Source organism: Phascolarctos cinereus, unplaced genomic scaffold (genome assembly GCF_003287225.1).
Source record: "Phascolarctos cinereus isolate Bilbo 61053 unplaced genomic scaffold, phaCin_HiC Scaffold_1;HRSCAF=81, whole genome shotgun sequence".
In the NCBI taxonomy this organism is placed as follows: Eukaryota; Metazoa; Chordata; class Mammalia; order Diprotodontia; family Phascolarctidae; genus Phascolarctos; species Phascolarctos cinereus.
In genome coordinates, this window is record NW_027555514.1 from 295,279,512 (window position 1) to 295,300,681 (window position 21,170).

The 21,170-nt window shown below is 40.6% G+C and overlaps 1 protein-coding gene across 9 annotated transcripts in view; it reads right to left on the reverse strand.

Moving 5' to 3' along the window:
* Nucleotides 1-610: 610 nt before the first annotated feature.
* LOC110201656 (scavenger receptor cysteine-rich type 1 protein M130-like) overlaps nucleotides 611-21,170 on the reverse strand; it is a 58,319-nt gene continuing 37,759 nt past the window's right edge. For 5 of the 9 annotated variants that reach the window (XM_078148248.1, XM_020977483.2, XM_020977482.2 and 2 more), the window contains 6 exons: nucleotides 16,858-17,163; nucleotides 16,502-16,537; nucleotides 15,779-15,889; nucleotides 15,072-15,155; nucleotides 12,283-12,432; nucleotides 9,681-10,479 (listed from right to left, as the gene is read on the reverse strand). In XM_078148248.1, coding sequence (XP_078004374.1) covers nucleotides 10,439-10,479; nucleotides 12,283-12,432; nucleotides 15,072-15,155; nucleotides 15,779-15,889; nucleotides 16,502-16,537; nucleotides 16,858-17,163 — 728 coding nt within the window. In that variant the 3' untranslated portion in view covers nucleotides 9,681-10,438. Of the gene's footprint in view, nucleotides 1,180-2,300; nucleotides 2,389-4,099; nucleotides 5,027-6,979; nucleotides 7,384-9,680; nucleotides 10,480-12,282; nucleotides 12,433-15,071; nucleotides 15,156-15,778; nucleotides 15,890-16,501; nucleotides 16,538-16,857; nucleotides 17,164-21,170 lie in introns of those variants that run through there. The other 4 variants (XR_013483848.1, XR_013483849.1, XR_002322546.2 and 1 more) reach the window with 4 other exon arrangements.

Consider the following 21,170-nt stretch of genomic DNA (forward strand, 5'->3'; position numbering starts at 1 on the left):
CCACTGATAACCACAATGGTGTGGTTACTGATCTAGAACCATACATTCTGGAGAATTAAGTCAAGTAGACCCTAGGAAGCATTGCTAACAATAAGGCTAGTGGAGGTGATGGAAGTGCTACACTTAAGGTGCCAGAAAATTGGGAAAACTCAACAGTGGCCACTGGATTGGAAAAGATTAGTTTAAGTCTCAATCCTAAAGAAGAGTAATGCCAAAGGACGTTCAAATTACTGAACAATTTTGCTTATTTCACATACCGGCAAGGTTATGCTTAAGATTCTGCAAGTGAGGCTTCAGAAATATGCGAAATGAGACCTGCCAGAAGACCAGGCTGTTTTTTGGAGAGACAGAGGAACTAGAGACCAAAATATAAACATTTGCTGGATTATGGAGAAAGCAAGGGAGTTCCGGAAAAAAAAAATCTGCCTCTGCTTCATTGACTACACTAAAACCTTTTACTGTGTGGATCACAACAAAATATGGGAAGTCCTCAAACACCAGATAATCTTTTTTTCTGCTGAGGAACCTGTAGGCCAGTCAAGAAGCAACAGCTAGAACCAAACATGCAACAATTGATTGGTTTAAGGGAATGGAACATCACACAGCAATATGAAAACTAAAGAAATCTTTATTCAGCTCCCAGTAGCTCTACTTCACTCAACATTGGGGAAAGCTCTTGGCCAATTTCACTTATAGCCATGTGATTTATTTAAACACCATAAAAGGATACAATAAAATGGAAATAATAGTAATCCAGTAACAGCTAACATTTGAATAGCATTTACTCTGTGCCAGGCACTATTATAAGTGCTTTACAAATATTATCTCATTTGATTCTCACAACAACCCTGGGAAGTAGCTGCTATTATTATCCCCATTTTACAGATGAGGAAACAAACAAACAGAGTTGAAGTGACTTCCTCAAAGTCATACAGCTAGTAAGTGTGTGAGGGAAGATTTAAATTTAGTTCTTCCTGACTCCAGGCTCAGCATTCTATCCATTGCTTTTATGGAGTGTAATTCTCAGAATGAGATAGACTGAAAATTCAGAAAACAGGCTCTGTTGAAATTTCCTTCACATCAAGAGGATGGAGTCAGATGGCTTGGATTTCATCTTGTGCTTCTCTCATGTTCTCCTGGTGACCAAAAAGGGGAACCATTCAGGAAGATGTTCATCGTCTGAGAAGCAAAGAAAGTCCATGATCATGAACAATAGTTAATAATTGCCTACTTGCCTCAGACTATCATTTTGATATTGTAAAGATCCATTAAAAATGGGAAACATTGGAGTGGCTTAGACACAGAATATCCAAGGACATTAGTGCTAGATATGGAGCCACATATGCCAAATATGTAGCTCACATTTCTATAGCTTTACACTCTACAAATACTTCGCTCACAGCAACCTGGTAAAGGAAGGAGAAATAACACCATCATGCTATTTTGCAAATAGGTAGATTGTGGTCCAGACTAGTTAAGAGGCATGGCAGTGGTCACTCAGAAGTGTCCAGATTAAGGGCTCAATATCAGGGATTTTCATCGACAAAACAATGTTCATTTCATGAAACTCTGTTCATCATTACAGGCCAAGTTCAGGACAGAAGAAAAAAAATGCCAGCATCAACTCAATGATTCCTTTTTCAACTCTACTATCTGTGAGTTCTTAGGGTAGATCTAGTAGGTAGACCCTACTGTGAATGGATGCTACATCTAAAATATCAGTGCTAGGGGCAGCTAGGTGGCACAGTGGATAGAGCACTGGCCCTGAAGTCAGGAGGACCTGAGTTCAAATCCGGCCTCAGACCAAGCACTTGACACTTACTAGCTGTGTGACCCTGGGAAAGTCACTTAACCCCAATTGCCTAAAAAAAAAAATCAGTCCTACTATTCCTATATACTTAGGGGAGACCTCATTTCACAGGACTGGGGAATAGATAACACACCTAAGATGAAAGAGATGAACTCTACCATCCATGTGTCCTTAGGGTAGCTCCAATCTGACTGTCCTATGTATGGCTAATGAATTTGGAGATCAAAAAGATAGCATGACATCTCACATGCCAAAGCCTCATTGAAAATGGATAGGAAAAGCAAACTAAAAATAAATAAATAAATTATTAAAAAAAGAAAATAAAGTCACCATAAAAAAGAAAATGGATAGGAAAAAGGAAGTAGATAAGAATGTAGTCTTTGTCTAAAATTTTTGGGGAGTAAATTTTATTCTTCATTGTTTTCATTCTTTTTCCTTATAATGTGATGACTTATAGAGACATGTATAAGCCAGTGTTTACCAATTTTACCTTTTGTTTGTTCATCCTGATCACCATTACATTCATAGAACATTTCTTCATAATCTTTCTCTCTGTGTTTATGGCACCACTATTTAATCTACAGGAGAGAAAAGGAGAATGCTGAGTTAACATATGGATTCTTCCACTGTTATCATCATTAACAGAAGAAGCAGTATCAGCAGCCAGAAACCACCATAATCAGTAATATACCACCAAGTCACACCACTCTTATGTAGGACACTGTGCTAGACAATGAAGATACAAGGAGCATAACAGGGTTCCTGTTGAATGGGATGTCCCAATGAAGACTTCTCAGTGTAATTAAGGTAATGAGTTCAGAAGGTAGGATAGGGTTAAGAATAGATTTCTGTAAGTTATTTTTTTAGTGCAATATATCAGTAGTTAAGATTTGTCTGGTGGTTAAGCCTTAACCTACTTTTTAATCTTATTCAAATGCGTCTTTGAATACTGTTCTAATCCACTGTGGAGATAGTAGTTGTATTAAGAGGATTATATATAATACTCTTTGCAGGGGTGAGACAAAATGTCTAGGGATTGGGTTCACACCATTCAACCTAAGATTCACACTTAATGTTCTAGGTCTTGTAACAGGTAAACATATAAATGCAGGATCTTTTTTTCCACCTAGACAAAAAGCAGGTATTTGTGTGGGGAAAAAAACAAAGAAAAAAAACCATGGTAGACCATGTGGCCAGGACCAGTGGATTATATAGCTAGAATATAGTTTCATGACCTATCCTAGAAGTTCACACCTGTCCTAGCAATTCACAACCTGTACCAAGAGTTCACATCTTGCTGAGGAATTTATACTTGTCCTACAAATTTACCTGTTTATCCTTAGGCTAAAAATTTGTCAGATGTAAGAACTGAGAGAGAGATGTTTAGTTATTTTCCAGAGCCACAGAATTCCTGAAGTCGAAGATGCCTCTGGTGCTACCTTGTCCAGCTGATGCCTGGAGAAGACCTCCACTACAACATATCTCCCAAGTAGTTCTCCAGGCTTTGCTTGTTAAACTCCAGTGAGGGAATCTGAGGCCTACTAATTTCTAACTCTAATTGCTAAATTCTACTTGGTCTCCTTGCCTCCATTTTATTTCCACTCCAAACCATCCTACAACTGGCTTCCAAAGTAATTTTCTTAAACTATAGCTCTGAACATTTGTATTCCTATACCTACTAAATAAATTCCAGGTGCTTCCTGATGCTTCTAGGATCAAAAGAATTTCAAGTTCTTCATAACTTGGACTTCTTATACTTTACTTACCTCCCTACGATCTATGATTGAGGCTTCAATTGTAGGCTAAGATTGCCTACTTCCTGTTCCTCACTCATAACCTTCTATCTCTTATCCCTGTGCTTCTGCATTAACTCTCCCCCACGTCTGGAATTCTCTGCTCCCTCACCTCTTCCTCTCGACTTCCTTCCCTCAAGGTTATGTTGAAAAAGGAAAATATTTAAGATGAAAGTAAGCTTGTTGCTTATGGAGTAGGAATCCCAGGGGGCACCGTGGAAGGGGAGAGTAGCATTTGATTTGGACTTTGGGGGGTGTTGAGGGGAATGGGAATAGGAATTAGTAGAGGAAGAAGAATAGGTTTTTGGATGATGACCTACAAGGGGTTCAGAATCACTGGGATGTGGAGGACATTGCCAGGTGAGAGTTCATTAATTATTGAGTGAAAAATTTAGAGAAATTTTCAAAGTCATTAGTATTTTGATTGTTAACAAGTTTTTTTTTTTTTTACTGAGCTACTCTGTAACTTGAGAATGAAGAAACAGCAGGCCAGAGATAAAATGCCAGTAATCAGGCAGCCATTTAATGAATTGGTTTTATTAGGAACATATTTGCAAATTGGGAATTCTCCTGATCAGAATTCCACCTTGCTGAAGTGAAGAGATTATATACATAAATCATAAATGGAAAGGGAGGGGGAAAGTGGACTACAAACAATTGCTTAGTGGTTTCCCATGAGAAATCACAAATCTTACAATACAACAATTCTGGAGTCAACTCTTTGGGGGTGGTGACCACCTCTCCTAGGGTACAGAACCAGAGTTATGTGATCAGAATAGATTCTACAATCTGATTTGCTTCACTTTAGATACACAGGCACAAGGATGTGATTGTGAGATGATGAGAGTTGTCAAAATTAGATTGATTGTTTCAAGCTACATCGTACACTTTTGACTCACAAGCCAAAAAGCAATTCTGAAAAATCAAATCTATTAGTATATTCATGACATATCATATCAATGAACATAAAAATCATAACTCCACATGATCTAAGGGCTGAATCATTTCAGAACTCTGGGAAGTTCTAGCAAGGGAGTGAGAACTTGGAGCAAGAGTGGTGATACTTTCTTTCCCCACGGCAAGAGACCAGCTTGGAATTTGATGGCATAGCACCTTCTTCCAACACTCCAGCAGCAGGAGATTGATATGAGGGAATGGCATTTTCCCTCTTCCCACAGGAGGTTCATTGTACAGGAGCCATGTGGGACATGATAGTAAAAAGCCCACCTCTCCACTTCCTTCTCCCATGAGAGGCTGGAAATCAAGCAGGATACAGGAAAAGATGGAAGGTGCCCACTTCTCTCCATTCTTATTTTCTTTCCTTTTCTCTTTGGAGGCTAGAGATCAAGTAGGAGATAAAAGCAACAAGATGGAAAGTGCAGCTCTCTTCCATTCTGGAGGTCACCTCTTTTCCCTCCAGAAGCTGGAGATCAGACAGAAAGGACACTTGTTGTTAGTTATCTAATTCTGCTCTTCTTTTTTTCTTTCAGTTAGTTAAATAAAATTTCCCTCCCTTTCCCCCTTCAACTTCTTTTGTTTGCTAGATTTTTTCCCCCCATTTTCTGTGCTTTAAAAAAAATTCCCTTATTCTCTTTGTTAATTGGTTTTTATTTCTGTCTATTACAAAATTGTATCCTTTGATTTATATTCTTTCTGCTCTTTTATTCCTTCTTTACTCTTCATGGAATTGAAACTTCTAAAGTTTCTATTTTGAAAGAAGCTAGGTGGTACTGTGCATAGAGTGCCAGGCCTAGAGTCAAGAAGACTCATCTTCCTAATTTCAGATCTGGCCTCAGACACTTAACTAGCTATGTGACCCTAAGCAAGTCACTTAATCTTGATTGTTTCAGTGATCTCATCTATAAAATGAGCTGGAGAAGGAAATGGCAGACCCCTTTGATCTCTTTGCCAAAAAACCCCAAATGGGATCACAAAGAGCTAGACACAACTAAAAAATGATGGACCCATCTTTAATTCTCCCTTTTTTTTTGGTTGTATCTCACTCTTAGAAGTATCAGTTCCCTGTGGGAGATAGAGAAGATAGAAGAATTGTGTTGTAATAGAAATTTTTCTGTGTTTGTGCTTATGTAATCCATTTCTATTCCTTGTACTTCTCATGACTAACTTTTCATGACACTATCTGGGTTGGTTTGTTTGTTTTTGGCATTTGAACTCAGGAAATTGAGTCTTCCTGACTCTAGGCCTGGCATTCTATCCACTGTGCTACCTAGCTGCCCATTTCCCTCCTAATTCCCTTCTACTGTGTCTTCCAATTTTTTAGCTTAATTCCACAGAAAATGTTGACTGATCTGTAGGTGGGTGAGGTGCAGTGTGGTTCAGTCCTTGATATTTCAGGTTTGTTTTTTCACCATCACTTCTATTTAATTTCTACTTTCATTATTATTACCTTGTGCACTTTGAGATAAATCTCAATGATTCCACTGTTGTCATTTTGTTATTCTTATTGTGGTGGATTTCTAACCTCACAGGTGTATTTCTCTTTCTGTCTTTTTCCCCCTTTTTTTCCTAGGAGTAATTAATTTTATTACTTGTGTAATCCTTGATAGCTATATTTATTTCTTTCCTGTTTTTCTGTTGCCTATAGTATTTGAAAGCAAAAAAAAAAACCGCAAAACAAAAACAAACAAAAAAAAGGAACCTCTAGAAATTGTTGAAATGTTTCAAAGGCCTCTGACTCTTACTGAATGTTTGTTTTCCATTGGTAAGTGGGATTAGGCTTACAGGGTTTGTTGAGCTAGAATGCATCCTGAGCTACTTTCCTCTCCAGGACGTGATTCCAATCCCTTCTGAGGTTTCGGGTGAGTAGAGAATAATCTTGCTATTTGAGCTTCTTTTCCTTTATAGCTGAAGGTATTTCCCTAGTCATTTGCAGAACTTCTGCCAGTGGAATTGTTAAATTTAACCACTATGTGTCTTGGAGAGTGTAGCACAGGACTTTTTTCTGGAGGTGATTTGTGGATTCTTTCAACTGACACTTTGTTTTTTATGTTCCTTTACTATTTCTTGCATTATGGTGTTCAAGAACCATTGACTTGTTATCCTTAAGTTGTCTCTATGCATCCTATCTTTGAGACCAATAGGTTTTCCTTTCATGGAAATCATATTCTTTGAATGTCATTATTTTTTCCTTCTTATCCTCTAGGTTATCTTTCCTTTCTGTGTATTCATATTTCTGATCAGTTGCTTTTTTAAAAATTTCTTTGTAGAAACTCATCACTACGGATTCAAAATTTTCTCTTTTCTGCCAACTTTCTGTTATGCAGGCTAAAAATTCTGATTTTACAATTCACCCTCCTGTAATGACTCTTGGAGTCATCCTTTCCTGGTCTGAATCCAACTGAACATCTTAGATGGGTAATTTTTAATTTTTTTCTGTTTTATTACCCTACTATGTGCCAGGTACAATGCACAGATGAAGATACAAGGAAAGGCAAGACAGTGCAACATGTAAACAACCATTTACAAACAAGCTATAAATAGGATACATTGGAAGTAATCAACAAAGGGAAGACACTGGAATTAAGGGGGATCAGGAAAGGATTCTTGTGGAAGACTGGAGTGCAGAGGACTTGCAAATGTGTGTAAGGTGCTCTGCATTCCAGTGACACTGGGCACATTGCTATTTTTTCCGCAAAATCAGATGCTGTCCATGTTTCAAATACTCTTCTTTCTCATCTCTCTCTTCTGGCTTCTTTGGTTTCCTTCAAGTCACAACTGAAATCTGATCTTGTACAAGAAGCCTTTCACCAGCTCTTAGCACTGAGGTGTAAAAAAGGAAGAAAAAAGAAGAAAAGAGAGAGAAGGCAAAAAAAAGGAGGAGAAAAAGAACAAAAATTTTTTAAAAATAAAATACACAGAAGAGAGCTGAAAGAAATTTAGAAGGGGACAGAGACAAGCAGGGCAGCTTTCTTAATATTTTGTTCAATTTAATACTTATTAAAACTTCATAATAAAAGCTCATATTTCATTTAGGACATTTTTTCTGTTCTTTGCATATTTAAATATTCATGTGGTTGATGTTGGTCAAGTTTGATAATAAAATAAAAATAAAGCACCTACAGCATTCTTCAATATGGAAGAAAATATTTGTAGAGTTAAGAACACTCTAAATCTACAAAGCTGAGTGGGGTTTGGATAAATTAAGTCTGAACTTGTTCCCCTAACTCCCTTACTTACTATACTGCTGGTCTTGTGCCTCAACATGGCAGGATAAGGACCTTGTTCCTATTGGATCGATTAGGACTGACTTGATCTATTTTGACATTTCCCAGTTTGGAGATAGGGAGAATTTGTCAGACATGGAAATTCTAAAAACTTCTTTGTTCTCTGTAGATATGGATGACTGTATGATGTGCCCAGATCACTATCCTGATAAAGTCAGAGACTATTGCTTCCCTAAAGTAATGTCCTTCCTCCACTTTGAAGATGTTTTGGGATTCACTCTGACCTATATAGCTTTTTCCTTTTCAGTGCTCACAACCCTAATTCCCAAAGTCTTTGAGAAGAATTGAGATACTCCTACTGTCAAAGCCAATAGTCAGGCTCTCAGCTACACTGTCCGTATTTCCTTCACACTCTGCTTCCTCTACTCTTTGATCTTCATTGATCATCCACCCTCAGCAACCTGCATCCTTTAGCAAACCACATTTGAAGTTGTTTTCACTGTGGCTATTTCTTCCAATTTGGTTAAACCCTCACTATGGTTCTGGCCTTCAAGGCCACAAGACCAGGCAGCAGGATCAGGAGGTGGATGGGTCCTAAAGGGTCCACTTCTGTTATTCTCTTTCACTTTGTGATCCAAGTGATTCTCTGTGGCATCTGTTTGCTGACCTTTCCTCCATTTCCAGAAACTGAAGCTCATTCTGAATCCAGACACATCATCATTGAGTTTAATGAGGACTCCATCATTGCCTTCTGCTGTGTCCTGGGCTATGTGGGTTTCCTGGCCGAGGGGAGCTTCATAGTGGCTTTTCTTTCCAGGAAACTTCCTGATCCCTTCAAGGAAGCCAAATTCATCACCATCAGTATGCTGGTATTCTTCAATGTCTGAGAGTTTCCCCATCTGTTAGAGTGTTGAAGGGAAAGCAGTGGTGGTTGTGGGAATTTTCTCCTTCTTGGCTTCCAGGGCCAGTTTATTAGTCTGCATCTTTGTCCTCCAGTGCTATGTGATCCTTCTGAGGCCAGAAGGAAGCATGCAGGAATAGGTAAAGAACAATGGAAGCCAGAAGATTAACAATAAGAGAAATGCAAGTCAAACAACTCTGACAATGTACAAAGATGGAAGTAGTGAACATTGGAGGGTTTATGGAAAGAAAGCCAGACCGATATACCATCAGTGGAGTTAAGTATTGGTCCAATCTTCTTGGAAAAAAAATATAATTATGCAGGAAGAGTGATGGAATTGTTCGTATCTTTTTATCTGATTATTTCTGGGCCCATGTCAAAAGGAGGAAGAAAACACAGGGAGAGAGTATATAAAATCCTGTTTGGCTTTTAAAGAAAGCCCTTTAAAACCTGTCCCCTTCCTACCTTCCCACTCTTTTCACTACTTACTCCACTCCAGTTGCATTCTGCAACACAGTATGTGGATCTGACCTGCTTGTTGTTCTTTGCACAAGATGCTCCATCTCATGACCATGCATTTTCACTGACCATTCTCTATGCCTGGAACTCTCTCTATGTCCTTATCTTTATGTCCTGGAATTCCTTGGCATCCTTCAAGTCTCAGCTAAACTCCTACCTTTTGAAAGAAACCATTCCCAATCCCCCTTAATGCAAATGCCTCCCCCCCCAGATTATCCCCAATATATCCTGTTACTTGTTTGTACATGGTTGTTTACATGTTGTCTTCCTCATTAGACTGTGAGCTCCTTCAGGTCAAGGACTGTTTTTGCCTTTTTTTTTTTTTTTTTGTATCTCCAGCACTTAGCACAGTGTTTGGCATATAGTAGATGCATAGGAAATGCTGGTTGACTTACTTGACAGAAACACTTTTTGAGGTTAGCAAAATCTGGACATAAAACAAATGCCCATTGATTGGGAAATGACAAAACATGTGAAATATGAATGGACGTTTATTGTGTTATTAGAAATGACTAATATCAAGAAATGAGAGACATATGGAATGATTGTATGAATAGATGCCATGAAGCAATGAGAATCAGCCCAACAATGGTGTGTGTGTGTGTGTGTGTGTGTGTGTGTGTGTGTATGAGATACAGATAGTCACAGTGGTCAAGCATGTTCAGGATCCCAAATCTGGGGGGAAAAATGATCCATGAATGTCTGGACACTCTGTTGTATTTCACATCGTCCTTTCCCCCAAAACTTTTTGTCCCATAAAAACTCTTGCTTTCTCCTCCAAAGCCATGTTTTCCCTGGAATATGACTTGATTCACTGAATCTCTTCATCGTAATTCCTGCAGTGCAACAGTCACAGACTAGGAAGTTATCTTGGCTGTCCTGTGAAGGGACTTGAGTATAGAATCAGATGTCATTTTGGACAATTAAAAAATGAACTAGGCACAAACCAGAAATAGATAAATTGCCCTTGATTAGATTCAGCTGTCCTGGGAGTGAAGCACATGTAAGCAATCAAAGAGTCTTGGGAGAAGAGCAGGCCAATGTGGATCTCAGGCAGTATCACTCTTCTTTATTTCATTCCCAAGGAAAGATACAATAACAACACATATGACTCAGCATCCTAGTTGCCACTTCCCTCCAAACTTAGCTGTTTTTTTTAGTCCTACCCAAAGAAGCTGAGCTCCACATCACAATGGTGTTTATCCAAGTGACAGTTTTTTCCAACTTCTATTCAAAAGGTGGTGTCTCTTTCAAGGGCTTGTAGATGTTGACCTAAAAAGAACAAGGAAAATATATTACCATTTACTCTATTCAGATTAGGATGTTAGGGTTACAAAAGGGTTAGGACTATAGGTCCCATTATGCACATGGTGAGTTTTCATCATCATTGTCATCACTGTCATCACCATCATCGTTGTTGTCATCATTGTCATCATCATCATCAAAAGTAACGATAACAACATTTAGCTCTTATATAGTGCTTTAAAGTTTGCAAAGCCCTTTAAGCAAAGTGTAAAGCAAAGTATAAGAAGACTGGAAAGGTTGAAAGGCCCAACTCATTAACAGCTTTAAATATTTGACTTTATATTTGACACTGAAGGTAATAGCTCCCTATTATTGGAGTTGATGAAACATGTTATTGTTGTTGTTGTTCAGTTATTTCAGTCATGTCCACCTCTTTGTGCCCCAATTTGGGGTTCTCTTGGCATTGATACTGGACTGGCTTGCCATTTCCTTCTCCAGTTCATTTTACAGATGAGGAAATTGAGGCAAATAGGGTTAAGTGACTTGCCTAGGGTCACACAGCTTATAAGCATCTGAAGCTGGATTTGAACTTGGGAAGATGAGACCTGGAGCTCTATCTACTGTGCCACCTAGCCCTACCTCATGAAATATATAGGCTCCAAATGTAACTGTCATACTATAAACACAACCACCACAACCACAACAAAAATAGACAGGAATGAAGTAGGAACCATAGTTGCCAGCTATGGTTTCAGGGAGAGGTTTTTTTTTTTTTTCTTTAATGCTGGGAATAAAGAAGGTCACAAAAGACAAAATACATAACTTCAAATAAAAATTTAAAATCTCATGCAGGAACAAAATCAATGCAATTATAATAAAAAGAGAGATTGTCATTAGGAACAAATTTTCACCTAAACATTCCCATAAAATTTAGATATTCAAGGTATACAGAAAATATGTTGAATGAGCAAATATTAATTAAGCACCTATTATGTACCAGGCCCTGGAGATACAAATACAAAAGAAATCAACAGTCCCTGTTCTCAAGAATTTTAGATCATAATAGACACAAATAGATCATTCTAAGTCTAACCCGAGGCATGACCCTAACCCTAATGTAATGGTGTCGTGGTTAGAGTGAGTTCAAGCCCTGCCTCCAGCACATAGTGGCTACATGACTATGGACAAGTCATCTGAGCTTTTGGTGTCGGAGGCAACACTCTAACACTCTAAGTTGCAGAACAGGGAACAGTTGCACTTGTAGGGGATGCTTGCTCACCAGGAGTGCCTTACAACATTGAACTGACAAGCTGAGACTGAAGAAGATAAAGAAGTCTTTCCTAAAAGGTTAGAGGACCAAGCAGGCACATAATGAACACCTGTACAGTCAATAGCCTGTGTTGTAGATCTTGAGTAACTCAAATTGTGAAGCTGCAGGCTCCATTATCACACCAATGTTTTCCTTCTAGATATGTGTAGGAAATGACAAAACCTCATGTTTTCCAACTACAGCTGTGCTTCTCCAGCTGTTCTGGGTGGTACTAGAAAAGGAGAAGTATGACTAACTCTTTCTCCAAAGACATGGACCTGAAAGCCCAGGGAAGTACAGTCTGGACATGAAGCACTTTGTATCTTGTATCTCCATGTCAAACTCAGCTCTGACATGGGCTTCCCAATGCCCAGGCATAAACTCTCAGCATGCTTCTCAACCCCTTGACTAGAGCAGTTCCCTCATCTCCCTTGCTTTCTCCTGATCACAGAGGCATCATGTGACTTTCAAACTGTCTCCTAAAGCTAAACACAGAACATGCACATTTGTTGCCCACTCACTTGTAGAATTTTTGTTCCTGTTCCTTTCTTCTGGGGTTGCCAAAGCATCCGTTTTGTTAATCCAGAAAATGGGAAATGGTTCAGGCTCAGAGACTTCTCCAGCAACTTCACAACCAGATCTTGGAGCACCACTTAAGCCATTAGGAGCTTCTGAAAGGGTTAAAATATTTAATAAGAATGATGAAAAGCCTCCTTCCCTCCCTGTGGAGTGAGTGAGTCTATGAACAACTAAGGAAATCTCCTATTATAGATTTTAATCAGGCTCTGATTCTGTAGAGAAAGGTGAATGCAAGGAGGCTCAGTGGTGGGGCTGGGAGAGGTTGGAGTCAAATTACAGAGAGGTGTCTCTAATTAAAAGCTTTTCCAAAGACCTAAAAAGGTGCTTGGCAGCTTTGTCATCAGTGACTCCCCAAAGATGTCTATCAAAAATGACATCCTCATTTTCCCCATTTGCATCTTATCTTGGACTAGCTGGCCCAGTTGGCTGTGCAACCTCCTCAGAGTAGCCTCAGGGATACTCAGGTCATTCCTGAATGTGCAGCCCTGCTCAGGAAGGCCAAATTACAAGGTGAAAACAGTAGGCAGGATAAGTGGAGAACATGGAGTCAGTCTGATGTCCCAGATGTGGTGGTAGGTGAAGAAAGAAGAAAACAGTTGTCCATTTGGAGGGGAGACCCAGAGAAAAAGGGATGTGAGGAGCTCCCCTCAAGCTTTGCTTGCTGCATAATTCTGACAAGGACTTCTCTCTTTAGATGTCATGGGTACAGGAATGTCTATGCTATTAGTTTGGAGAATTTAAATTTTCCTTAGCTGAAAATTCAGCTTTCCAGTTTTCATAAGAAATAGGAAAAAACAGGAGGGTGGAGCCAAGATGCTGGAGAGAAGGTGGGACTCACCTGAGCTCTCCCCCGAACCCCTCTGAACAATTTAAAATAATGCCTCAAAACAAATTCTGGAGTGGCAGAACACACAAAAGGATGGAGTAAAACAATTTGCTAGACTAAGACAATTTAGAAGGTGGGCAGGAAAGGTCTGTTGCACCAAGGTGAGAGTGGAGCATAGTCCAGTACAAGCCATACCCCAGTACACAAACCAATAGCCTTTGGGATAACTGAATCAATAGTGGTAGTGGTGGTTTCCAGACCTCTCAGCCTACAGATGATAAGGGGGTCAGACAATTCGTCAGAAGGAGATCACAGGGATCCCTTTGCTAACACCAGGGGCAGGATGTTGTTGCATTGCTCATATTTGAATCTGGGTCACAATCCTGGGTCTCAGTCCCAGGGCAAGGAGGAGCATTAGCACACTAGACCTTGTGTCCATAAGGCAGCAGGGACCATGATTACAGTTCCAGAGCAGAAGAGTGCTTGTGGTCATTCACAGACAAGAGCACAATCCAGGAGAGTAGTAAACACACCTCTCCCTAGATCATACCACCTTAGAAGAACCAAGAACTTACAGGTACCCACAATTAACAGCTGAAATCTGAAACTTGGAACAGTGCCCACACCACTCCAGAAGCAGAGCTTCACTTAAGCATAGAGTTAAAGTAAAGAAATAGGCTAGAAAATGCCAAAAGGGCTATAAAACTGTGTATACTCTTTGATCCAGCAATACCACTGTTAGGTCTGTATCCCAAAGAGATCATTAAAAATGGGAAAGGACCCACATGTACGAAAAATATTTCCAGCAGTTCTTTTTGTGGTGGCAAAGAATTAGAAATTGAGGGGATGCCCATCAATTGGGGAATGGCTGAACAAGTTGTGGTATATGAATGTAATGGAATATTATTGTGCTATAAGAAATGATGAGCAGGTGAATTTCAGAAAAACCTGTTAAGATTTACATGAAACTGATGGAGAGCGAAGTGAGCAGAACCAGGAGAACACTGTACACAGTAACAGCAACACTGTGTGATGATCACCTATGGTAGACTTAGTTCTTCTCAGCAATACAGTGATCCAAGACAATTTCAAAAGACTCATGATGGAAAATGCTATCCATATCCAGAGGAAGAAGTATAGAGTCTGAATGCAGATCTATATAAGTGATTTATCACTGGAAGATCCAGTGAAGAAGAGTGGGAGATATTCTTGAGTGATCTCAAGATCCTTTATAAGGCAAGCTTCTCAGCTGAGAAGACAGGGCAGTAGTTAGGAGGAGCCATGGAAGGGTTAGGAAGGGATGAGATAACTGACATTTCTCTAACCCTTTAATATGGGCAAAGCACTTTGCCTATGCTGTCATGTGATATAGGAATGAAATATTGCATGTAAAGGACTTTGTGAACCTCAAAGCACTATGCAAGTATTCTAGCACAGTACAGAAGACAGGACCCTGGGCTTGGAGTAAAAAGACATGGGTTCAAATCCCACTCTAGACACCTACAAGCTGTGTTACTGTGGACAAGTCACTTAACCTGTCTGTGCCTCAGTGTATTCATTTGTAAAATTCAGGAGTTGGATCTGAGGGTCTTTAAGATCCCTTTAAGCTCTAAATTCATGATATCATGATCCTATAAAAATCAGTTATTAGAAGGAGCAAAGAGAGTTTAATTCTATGGCTTCCTATGAGGTCATTGGAGCTTCATCAAAGTCAGAATATAGGGCCAGATGAACTGTGGGCTAGCCCCAGGATGGCTGTTCTTGTGTATGAGTCATTTCAAGCAGATCTTTTCAGGGATTTACTCTTTCTTGTACATATAGTCTATTCTCTATTGGGCATTTAGAGGCCAGTCTCATCATGGGAGGCCCCTCCAACTGAGCAAAAGTCCCCTGAGCCTCACAGACCTGGGTTGCTGAATAGATGTAGGTCTTCATCCTCCTTCTGGTGAACATTCATCTTCTTGTAAATAGCTTCTTGAAGAAGATTTCCTACTTGGGAAAAGCATGAGAACAGAGAGGTCTCAGGCTAAGGGGGTCACATCTTGACATCCCAACTCTTGCCATCCTCATCACTACTTCCCCAGATGGATCAATGTCCCTCTCACTGAATGAAAGCTCTCTTTTTCCCAGCTTGGCATGTATTCACAACTCTATGGGTATTTCTTCATGTTCCCCATGGTCTATCTACTTTCCAGATTCCTTTCCCAGATATGATACTTCCTTGGAATTCCGCATTTGTTTACAAGACTTCCAGTTGTGTCTTATGTCCTCCTTCTCTTGTATGTCAGCCCTTGCCCACCTGTCCTTCATTAGCCTTTCTTACCCAGGAGATGTCAACAGGTCATATATTCACGCCAAACCCTGCCAATTCTGTATACTGAAACAATTGAGCTGATACATTGGCTCCATCAGGCGCCCTTCCTTAAGTTCTGGGGTAGGGATCCCCTAAAGAGGTCAATTCACTCTGTCCTAGTAAGTTTCACCACAATGGAAATTCTCACCCTAAGCCTGAGGCCCCACACTCAGGCCCTGATCATCTGAAGTTGAGTGTCCTGTCCTAGAGAACCCAGTGCTATTAGGCCTCCTGAGCCACAGGCTAATGGGGTTCACACCTCTGACTTGGTAAGTCCATCTTCTAGCCTTGGACCACAGCAAGAGAACAAGCAGGAACAGTACTATCAGGATGACCCCAAGGATCCAGAACAATCTGAATGCTTTGTGACCTATGAAAGAGATACACAATGACTTGGTTTCCTGCTGAAATGCCATGGGTTGATCCTCTTACGATATCCAATGAGCTAAAGGCCAGACAATACATCCATATAAAGACATTGGGTTCCTTGTGGAATTCCAAATGCACTTGTTGGCTCATTATTTTATAGCTGTAGACTACTGGCACCTAAATCCCCTGTCCCTCCAATGCATTAAGTCCTTCAATAATGTCCAAGTACAGGTGAGGGTTTGGAAATGGGTCTATTTCAGGGAAAGCACCAATAGCCTAGTAGTGGAGAATAGAGAGGTCCTGTGCTTCTCCTTATGGAAAGGTTGCCAGAAGAACTGAAGCTGCTCAAACAGTGATAAGCAGGTCCTTGGGGCCATTTCCAGATGGGTGTGTATCTGAGAAATATTCTTGCATCCCCAATACCTGAGTGGGATTTATCAGAGGTTGGTCTAGGAGAGTGGAACAGTCTCGGAAGATTGTGGGGTGTGTGGGAGGAGTCACACAAGGGCAGGCCTGGCTTGCTCTTCACTGAGCTGCCCCCATACAAGTTATTGGAGCCCCCTTCCTTCCTGTTAACTCCATCATAGTGACCTCATGGATAGGAGAGTTGTACCTGAGGATTCCTGAGGTTCTGCAGTCATGGGAACACCTGCAGGAGGAAGGAGGAGGACAGTCATACTCTGGGGGCAGGAAACAAGGTTCTAGGCCCCTTCCTGCTTGGTTCAGTCCCATTGTCACCTTTCCAAGTCCCCCTTTCTGTACATATCAGAATCTCCTCATCTCCTTCCATCAGGACTGGAAGGTATTAAGGTAACAGGATCAAAGTCAGAGTGTGATCACAGACTTTGGCAGCAGTAACCAATGCCTTTCCTTCCTTCTACCTGCTTCTCTCCCCACTACCCCGAGCCGTTATGACATAGTCTCCAGTGGCTCGGTTCCTAGCTTTATCCCAGGTTCTCAGACCCTTACCTGAGCACCTCACACCAGCATCTTCTTTGTGCCCACAATCTGTCTGACCCCAGGGATCAGCAATACAGTCCCAAAGAGAGGACTCATTTCCTTTGCAATGAATATTATTCAGCCAGATGGGCCCAATTCCTTGGCCAAATGCAGCCTCTCCTGGGGCACCCAAGGCTGAGCCACAGCCTAGTTGTTGACAAGCCACCTCAGCATCAGCCAGATCCCAGGAGTCATCACATACTGTGCCCCAGGAGCCTTCATGCCAGACCTCCAAACGTCCTGAGCACTTGTCTCCTCCTTGGACTCTTATCTTGCCTAGAAATGCAAAAACATTGCTTGTTCCATATTCAACAGGAAAAGAAGTATCCTAACCCCTGAATCCCAAGTTATAGGAGAAGCCATGATCTGTCATTGTGACAAAAGACACAATCATTTCCTATGCCTCATGGCTTTGGACATTTGGAATAAGAATACATGTCAAGGAAAAAACCTGTTTTCTTCCTTGGCAGAATATTGGATCAAAAGGAAGGTAGAGATATATGCCTTCACCACTCAGAAGCTGCTTGGCATCTGAGAGGAATCCCATCTAGCACTGGTGTCTGATGCAGGTTCTATCCAACCAAACCTCCCCCTGGTGGGCTTGAGTAGAATGTTTCCTCTCTCTGTAGCATCTATAGATCCAAACACCTCTTGGCATCTCTCATCTATGATGGAATTAGGCATTTTCTACAGATTAGGTAGTCCTACTTTGGCCAGGCGAGAGCAACCTACACCCTAATTTGGTGGTTTGATTCTCTATGGAGGCAACCATAAAGTAACCTCCAGATTATTAATTAGACCTCTCTGAGCGTCAGTTTCCTTGTATGCAAAATGAGGGAGTTGTACTGAATGAATTCCAAGACATTCATTCTCATTCCAGATTCTAATCAAAGTATGTACTCTGCTATTAATGACAAATTGCAACATTTCTCTGATTAATTAAACAATTAGCTCTTAACCCCATGAAATCTAGAAACTCTGTCTCTGTGCCTCCCTAAATTTAAATAAGCACAAGGTTGTTGACTATTTATTAACAGTGTAACAAAATGAAACAAAACCATAAATGATTATTTATAATACAATCATCTATGAAAAAAGACCACAGCTGAAGTCACCTTTAAGCATCATTACAACCACTGACTTCTCAATCCTGGAAACACAGTCCCACCATTGATTTCTCTCAAGGTACCAACTGAAGTCTCTTCTCAAGAATTTTCTTCATATTTCCTTGCATGAAAAGCATTAAACCCAATCCTGTCAGGAAGTAAGTTCTCTTAGTCCTTTTACTTATTCCTTTCGTTAGCCATCACATTAACAGTTTCTCCTGAATGACAATTAAGCTTTCAGGCTTCTCAGAGATTCCTCATAGAATGACAGTTAAACTATCACTCTAAGATTCCATTGTCTCTTAAAGATATGGTAACAGTTCCTACATTCATTGTGGAAGAAACTATTGAAGCTGATGGTACATATCATCCTAAATATCTTCCTTTCAGATTCCTTCTACCTTTTTATGCTAACTGACACTGAACTTTCTCCTGAAGGCTTCACGTCCTTTCGATCACTCTACTTCAAAAAAATCATTTTAAAAAATGAACATCTATTTTCTCTCCCTTCCACCTCACCTTCCTCACCAGAAAACAAAAAAGAAAGAAGAAAAAGTAGCTGCTACAAATATATGTGGTCAAGCAAAATAAATTCTCACCTTGGTCACATCTGCACATGAACAAATATACACACATACACAGTCTGTATTCTGAGGACATCCCCTCTCTGTCCAGAGCTTGGTAGGTTTTATCATGACTCTTCTGGAATCACGGTATGTCATTGCATTTATTAGAGTTTTTAACCCTAATTCTTTACAACGTTGTTGTTGTGTATATTGTTTTCCTGGTTCTGCTCCATATTCAGCTCATATTCTTCTGCACCCTGGCTCTCTAAATGCATTGGCCTTCTGTTTTCTCAGCCTTCTCAGTTCCTACAATCTTTCTCCCATCTACCTCAGTGATGCACAAGAGGAGCCAAAACAGACACACACACACACACACATCATCATCATCATCACCATAATCAGCATTCACCACCCCCACCCCATTCAAGTTAATTTGCTCTTGTAGCAGAATTTTGCATTTGGGCTGACAGTTACTATACTCCAAGTATATCATATGCCACGGAGGCAATGTAACCTTAAATTGTGCTCAGAGTTGAGGGAAGAGACTTGTGCAAATGTTGGAGGGAAAGGAGATTTCTTCTAGGTTTTGTGTTCATGTCTAAAGACCCCTGGAGTGCTGAAGGCTACTTTGGCAGTGTCCAGGTAGCCCAGAGGTGCCTGATTGTCCAGAAGGCTCCAAAAGAACAAGGAGAGAAGACGTTGAAACTGTGGTTTGCACGCAGAGACTGACAGCAGAGATATAAGCCCTATTTGGTTGAAGTTTTTGCCCTTCAATTCAGTTTCAGAAGGACTTTAAAAATGTGTTCCCTCCAGGGACACTGAATTTGTAGGCTCTCACTTCCCAAACCACCAAAGAAGAAGGAAGATGCCACATTTAGGCTTGTGTGTCATAGTGACTCTGATTTTTTTTTCTGTTCTGATGACATGTTTTACTATTCCTTTTGTCATTCTTTGCCCAGGTCAGTTAGTATGGTGAATAGCAAATTATCCAGGCCTGAATTTACTTTCAAGGTTCCCGGTTGTGAGCTAAGTGGGAACTAAAAGAGATTGTTGAACTTTAAAAGTCCCCACAAGTTTTCCTGAAGTCTGAGTGAGATCATATGGGTGATATTCACCAGGACTTCCCTGAGGTCCACTGAGGTCTTCAGGACACTTTCCTTATCCTGGTGCCCTTGTTCTAACAGTTAGAGTTATCTGTATTATTATTAGTATTGGGGGGAAAGAGAGGGTATGAGTTGTACAGAGGAAACCTGGGTTTGAATCCCAGCTCAGCTGCTTACTAGCTATAATCACTTCTGCCTCTGTGGTCCTTCATTTCTTCCCTTGTAAAATGGTGAGGTTGGACCAGCTCTAAATCTCTGGTCCTGTGATCCTTAAGGCTTAGCTGACAGCAGAACAGAGATTCATTTAGCACAGACCATGCCAAGCTACTAGGCAAGCTTGACTTTATGAACCACATCTTGTTACCCAGATGGATATATATGTCAATGTAGAGAAAGACCTAGAGATAGATATAGATAGATAAGCTAGAGATATAAACAGATGTTGACCTATATATCTATTCATCTATCACCTTTCTATGTCTCTTTATCTGTTTGTCTGTCTGTCCATATCTGTCTATTTGAACCAGTTTCCCTCTCCTACTCAGGCTGGAAGTACAGCGGCCATTTCCAGGCCTAAACCCAATGTTAATTGGCACAGATAATTTGCCCTGCTCTGTTTCACTCTGGAAGCAGTTGCTCCTCCTCAGGCAACCTGGTGCCAGATTTAATGTGGAAAGTTGATATGCTTTAACTCCACTTTCCCACGTTCAAACAATCCACCAGACTTAGCCTCCTCTGTAGCAGAGATTACAGGTGTGTGTCACTAAACCTGGCTGATATATGTAATAAAGGCAGGAATACGGCCAAGAATGTGACTAGGTGGGGAGAGACATTGACCTAACCCCTTGGTTTTAGTTTTCTTCCTCTACCCTTTCCCCTTCATAGTCATTTACATGAGAGATCAAAAGACTTGAATTTGAAACTGAGGCTTCCCAAATTTGGAAAATTCTTAGAAATTTTCTTGAAACCTCCAAATGGATGCTGATTGCCTTTCCAACCTGAACACAGAGACGGACACCTTCTCCCCTCCCCCTAGTTAGGTTATTTGGAACTTCACATTATTTCCATCTGTGTGCTCGATACCAATAAACTGATTGCTGAGCATCCATAAACGCTTGATCGATTGCAGAGCTCATCCTGATCAACAAGGGAGGCTTTATGACTAACTTGGAACCCCAGCCCCTTTCTAGTGCTCTCTCTTTCTGGGGACAGATGAGGAGAAATCAGAAATCAAGGCAGCGGTAACCCTGAAGTGCAGCCCCACATACTACTAATTTAAGTGATCAGATAGCCAGCATAGAATGAAACACTAGGGTCGCCTCCTCTGGTGTGTAAACAGCATGGACCGCCCCATCCCCTCTCCCAGTTACTCCCACTTGGAATCTTCCTGAGCTATAACCACAAGTGGTGGGAAATGCACCTTCTGACTGAATAGTAATGTGTATTCTCACCATAATACAAGAAGCAATTAAAATAAATTCCATTATCAGGAGAGGAATAAGCTTCTC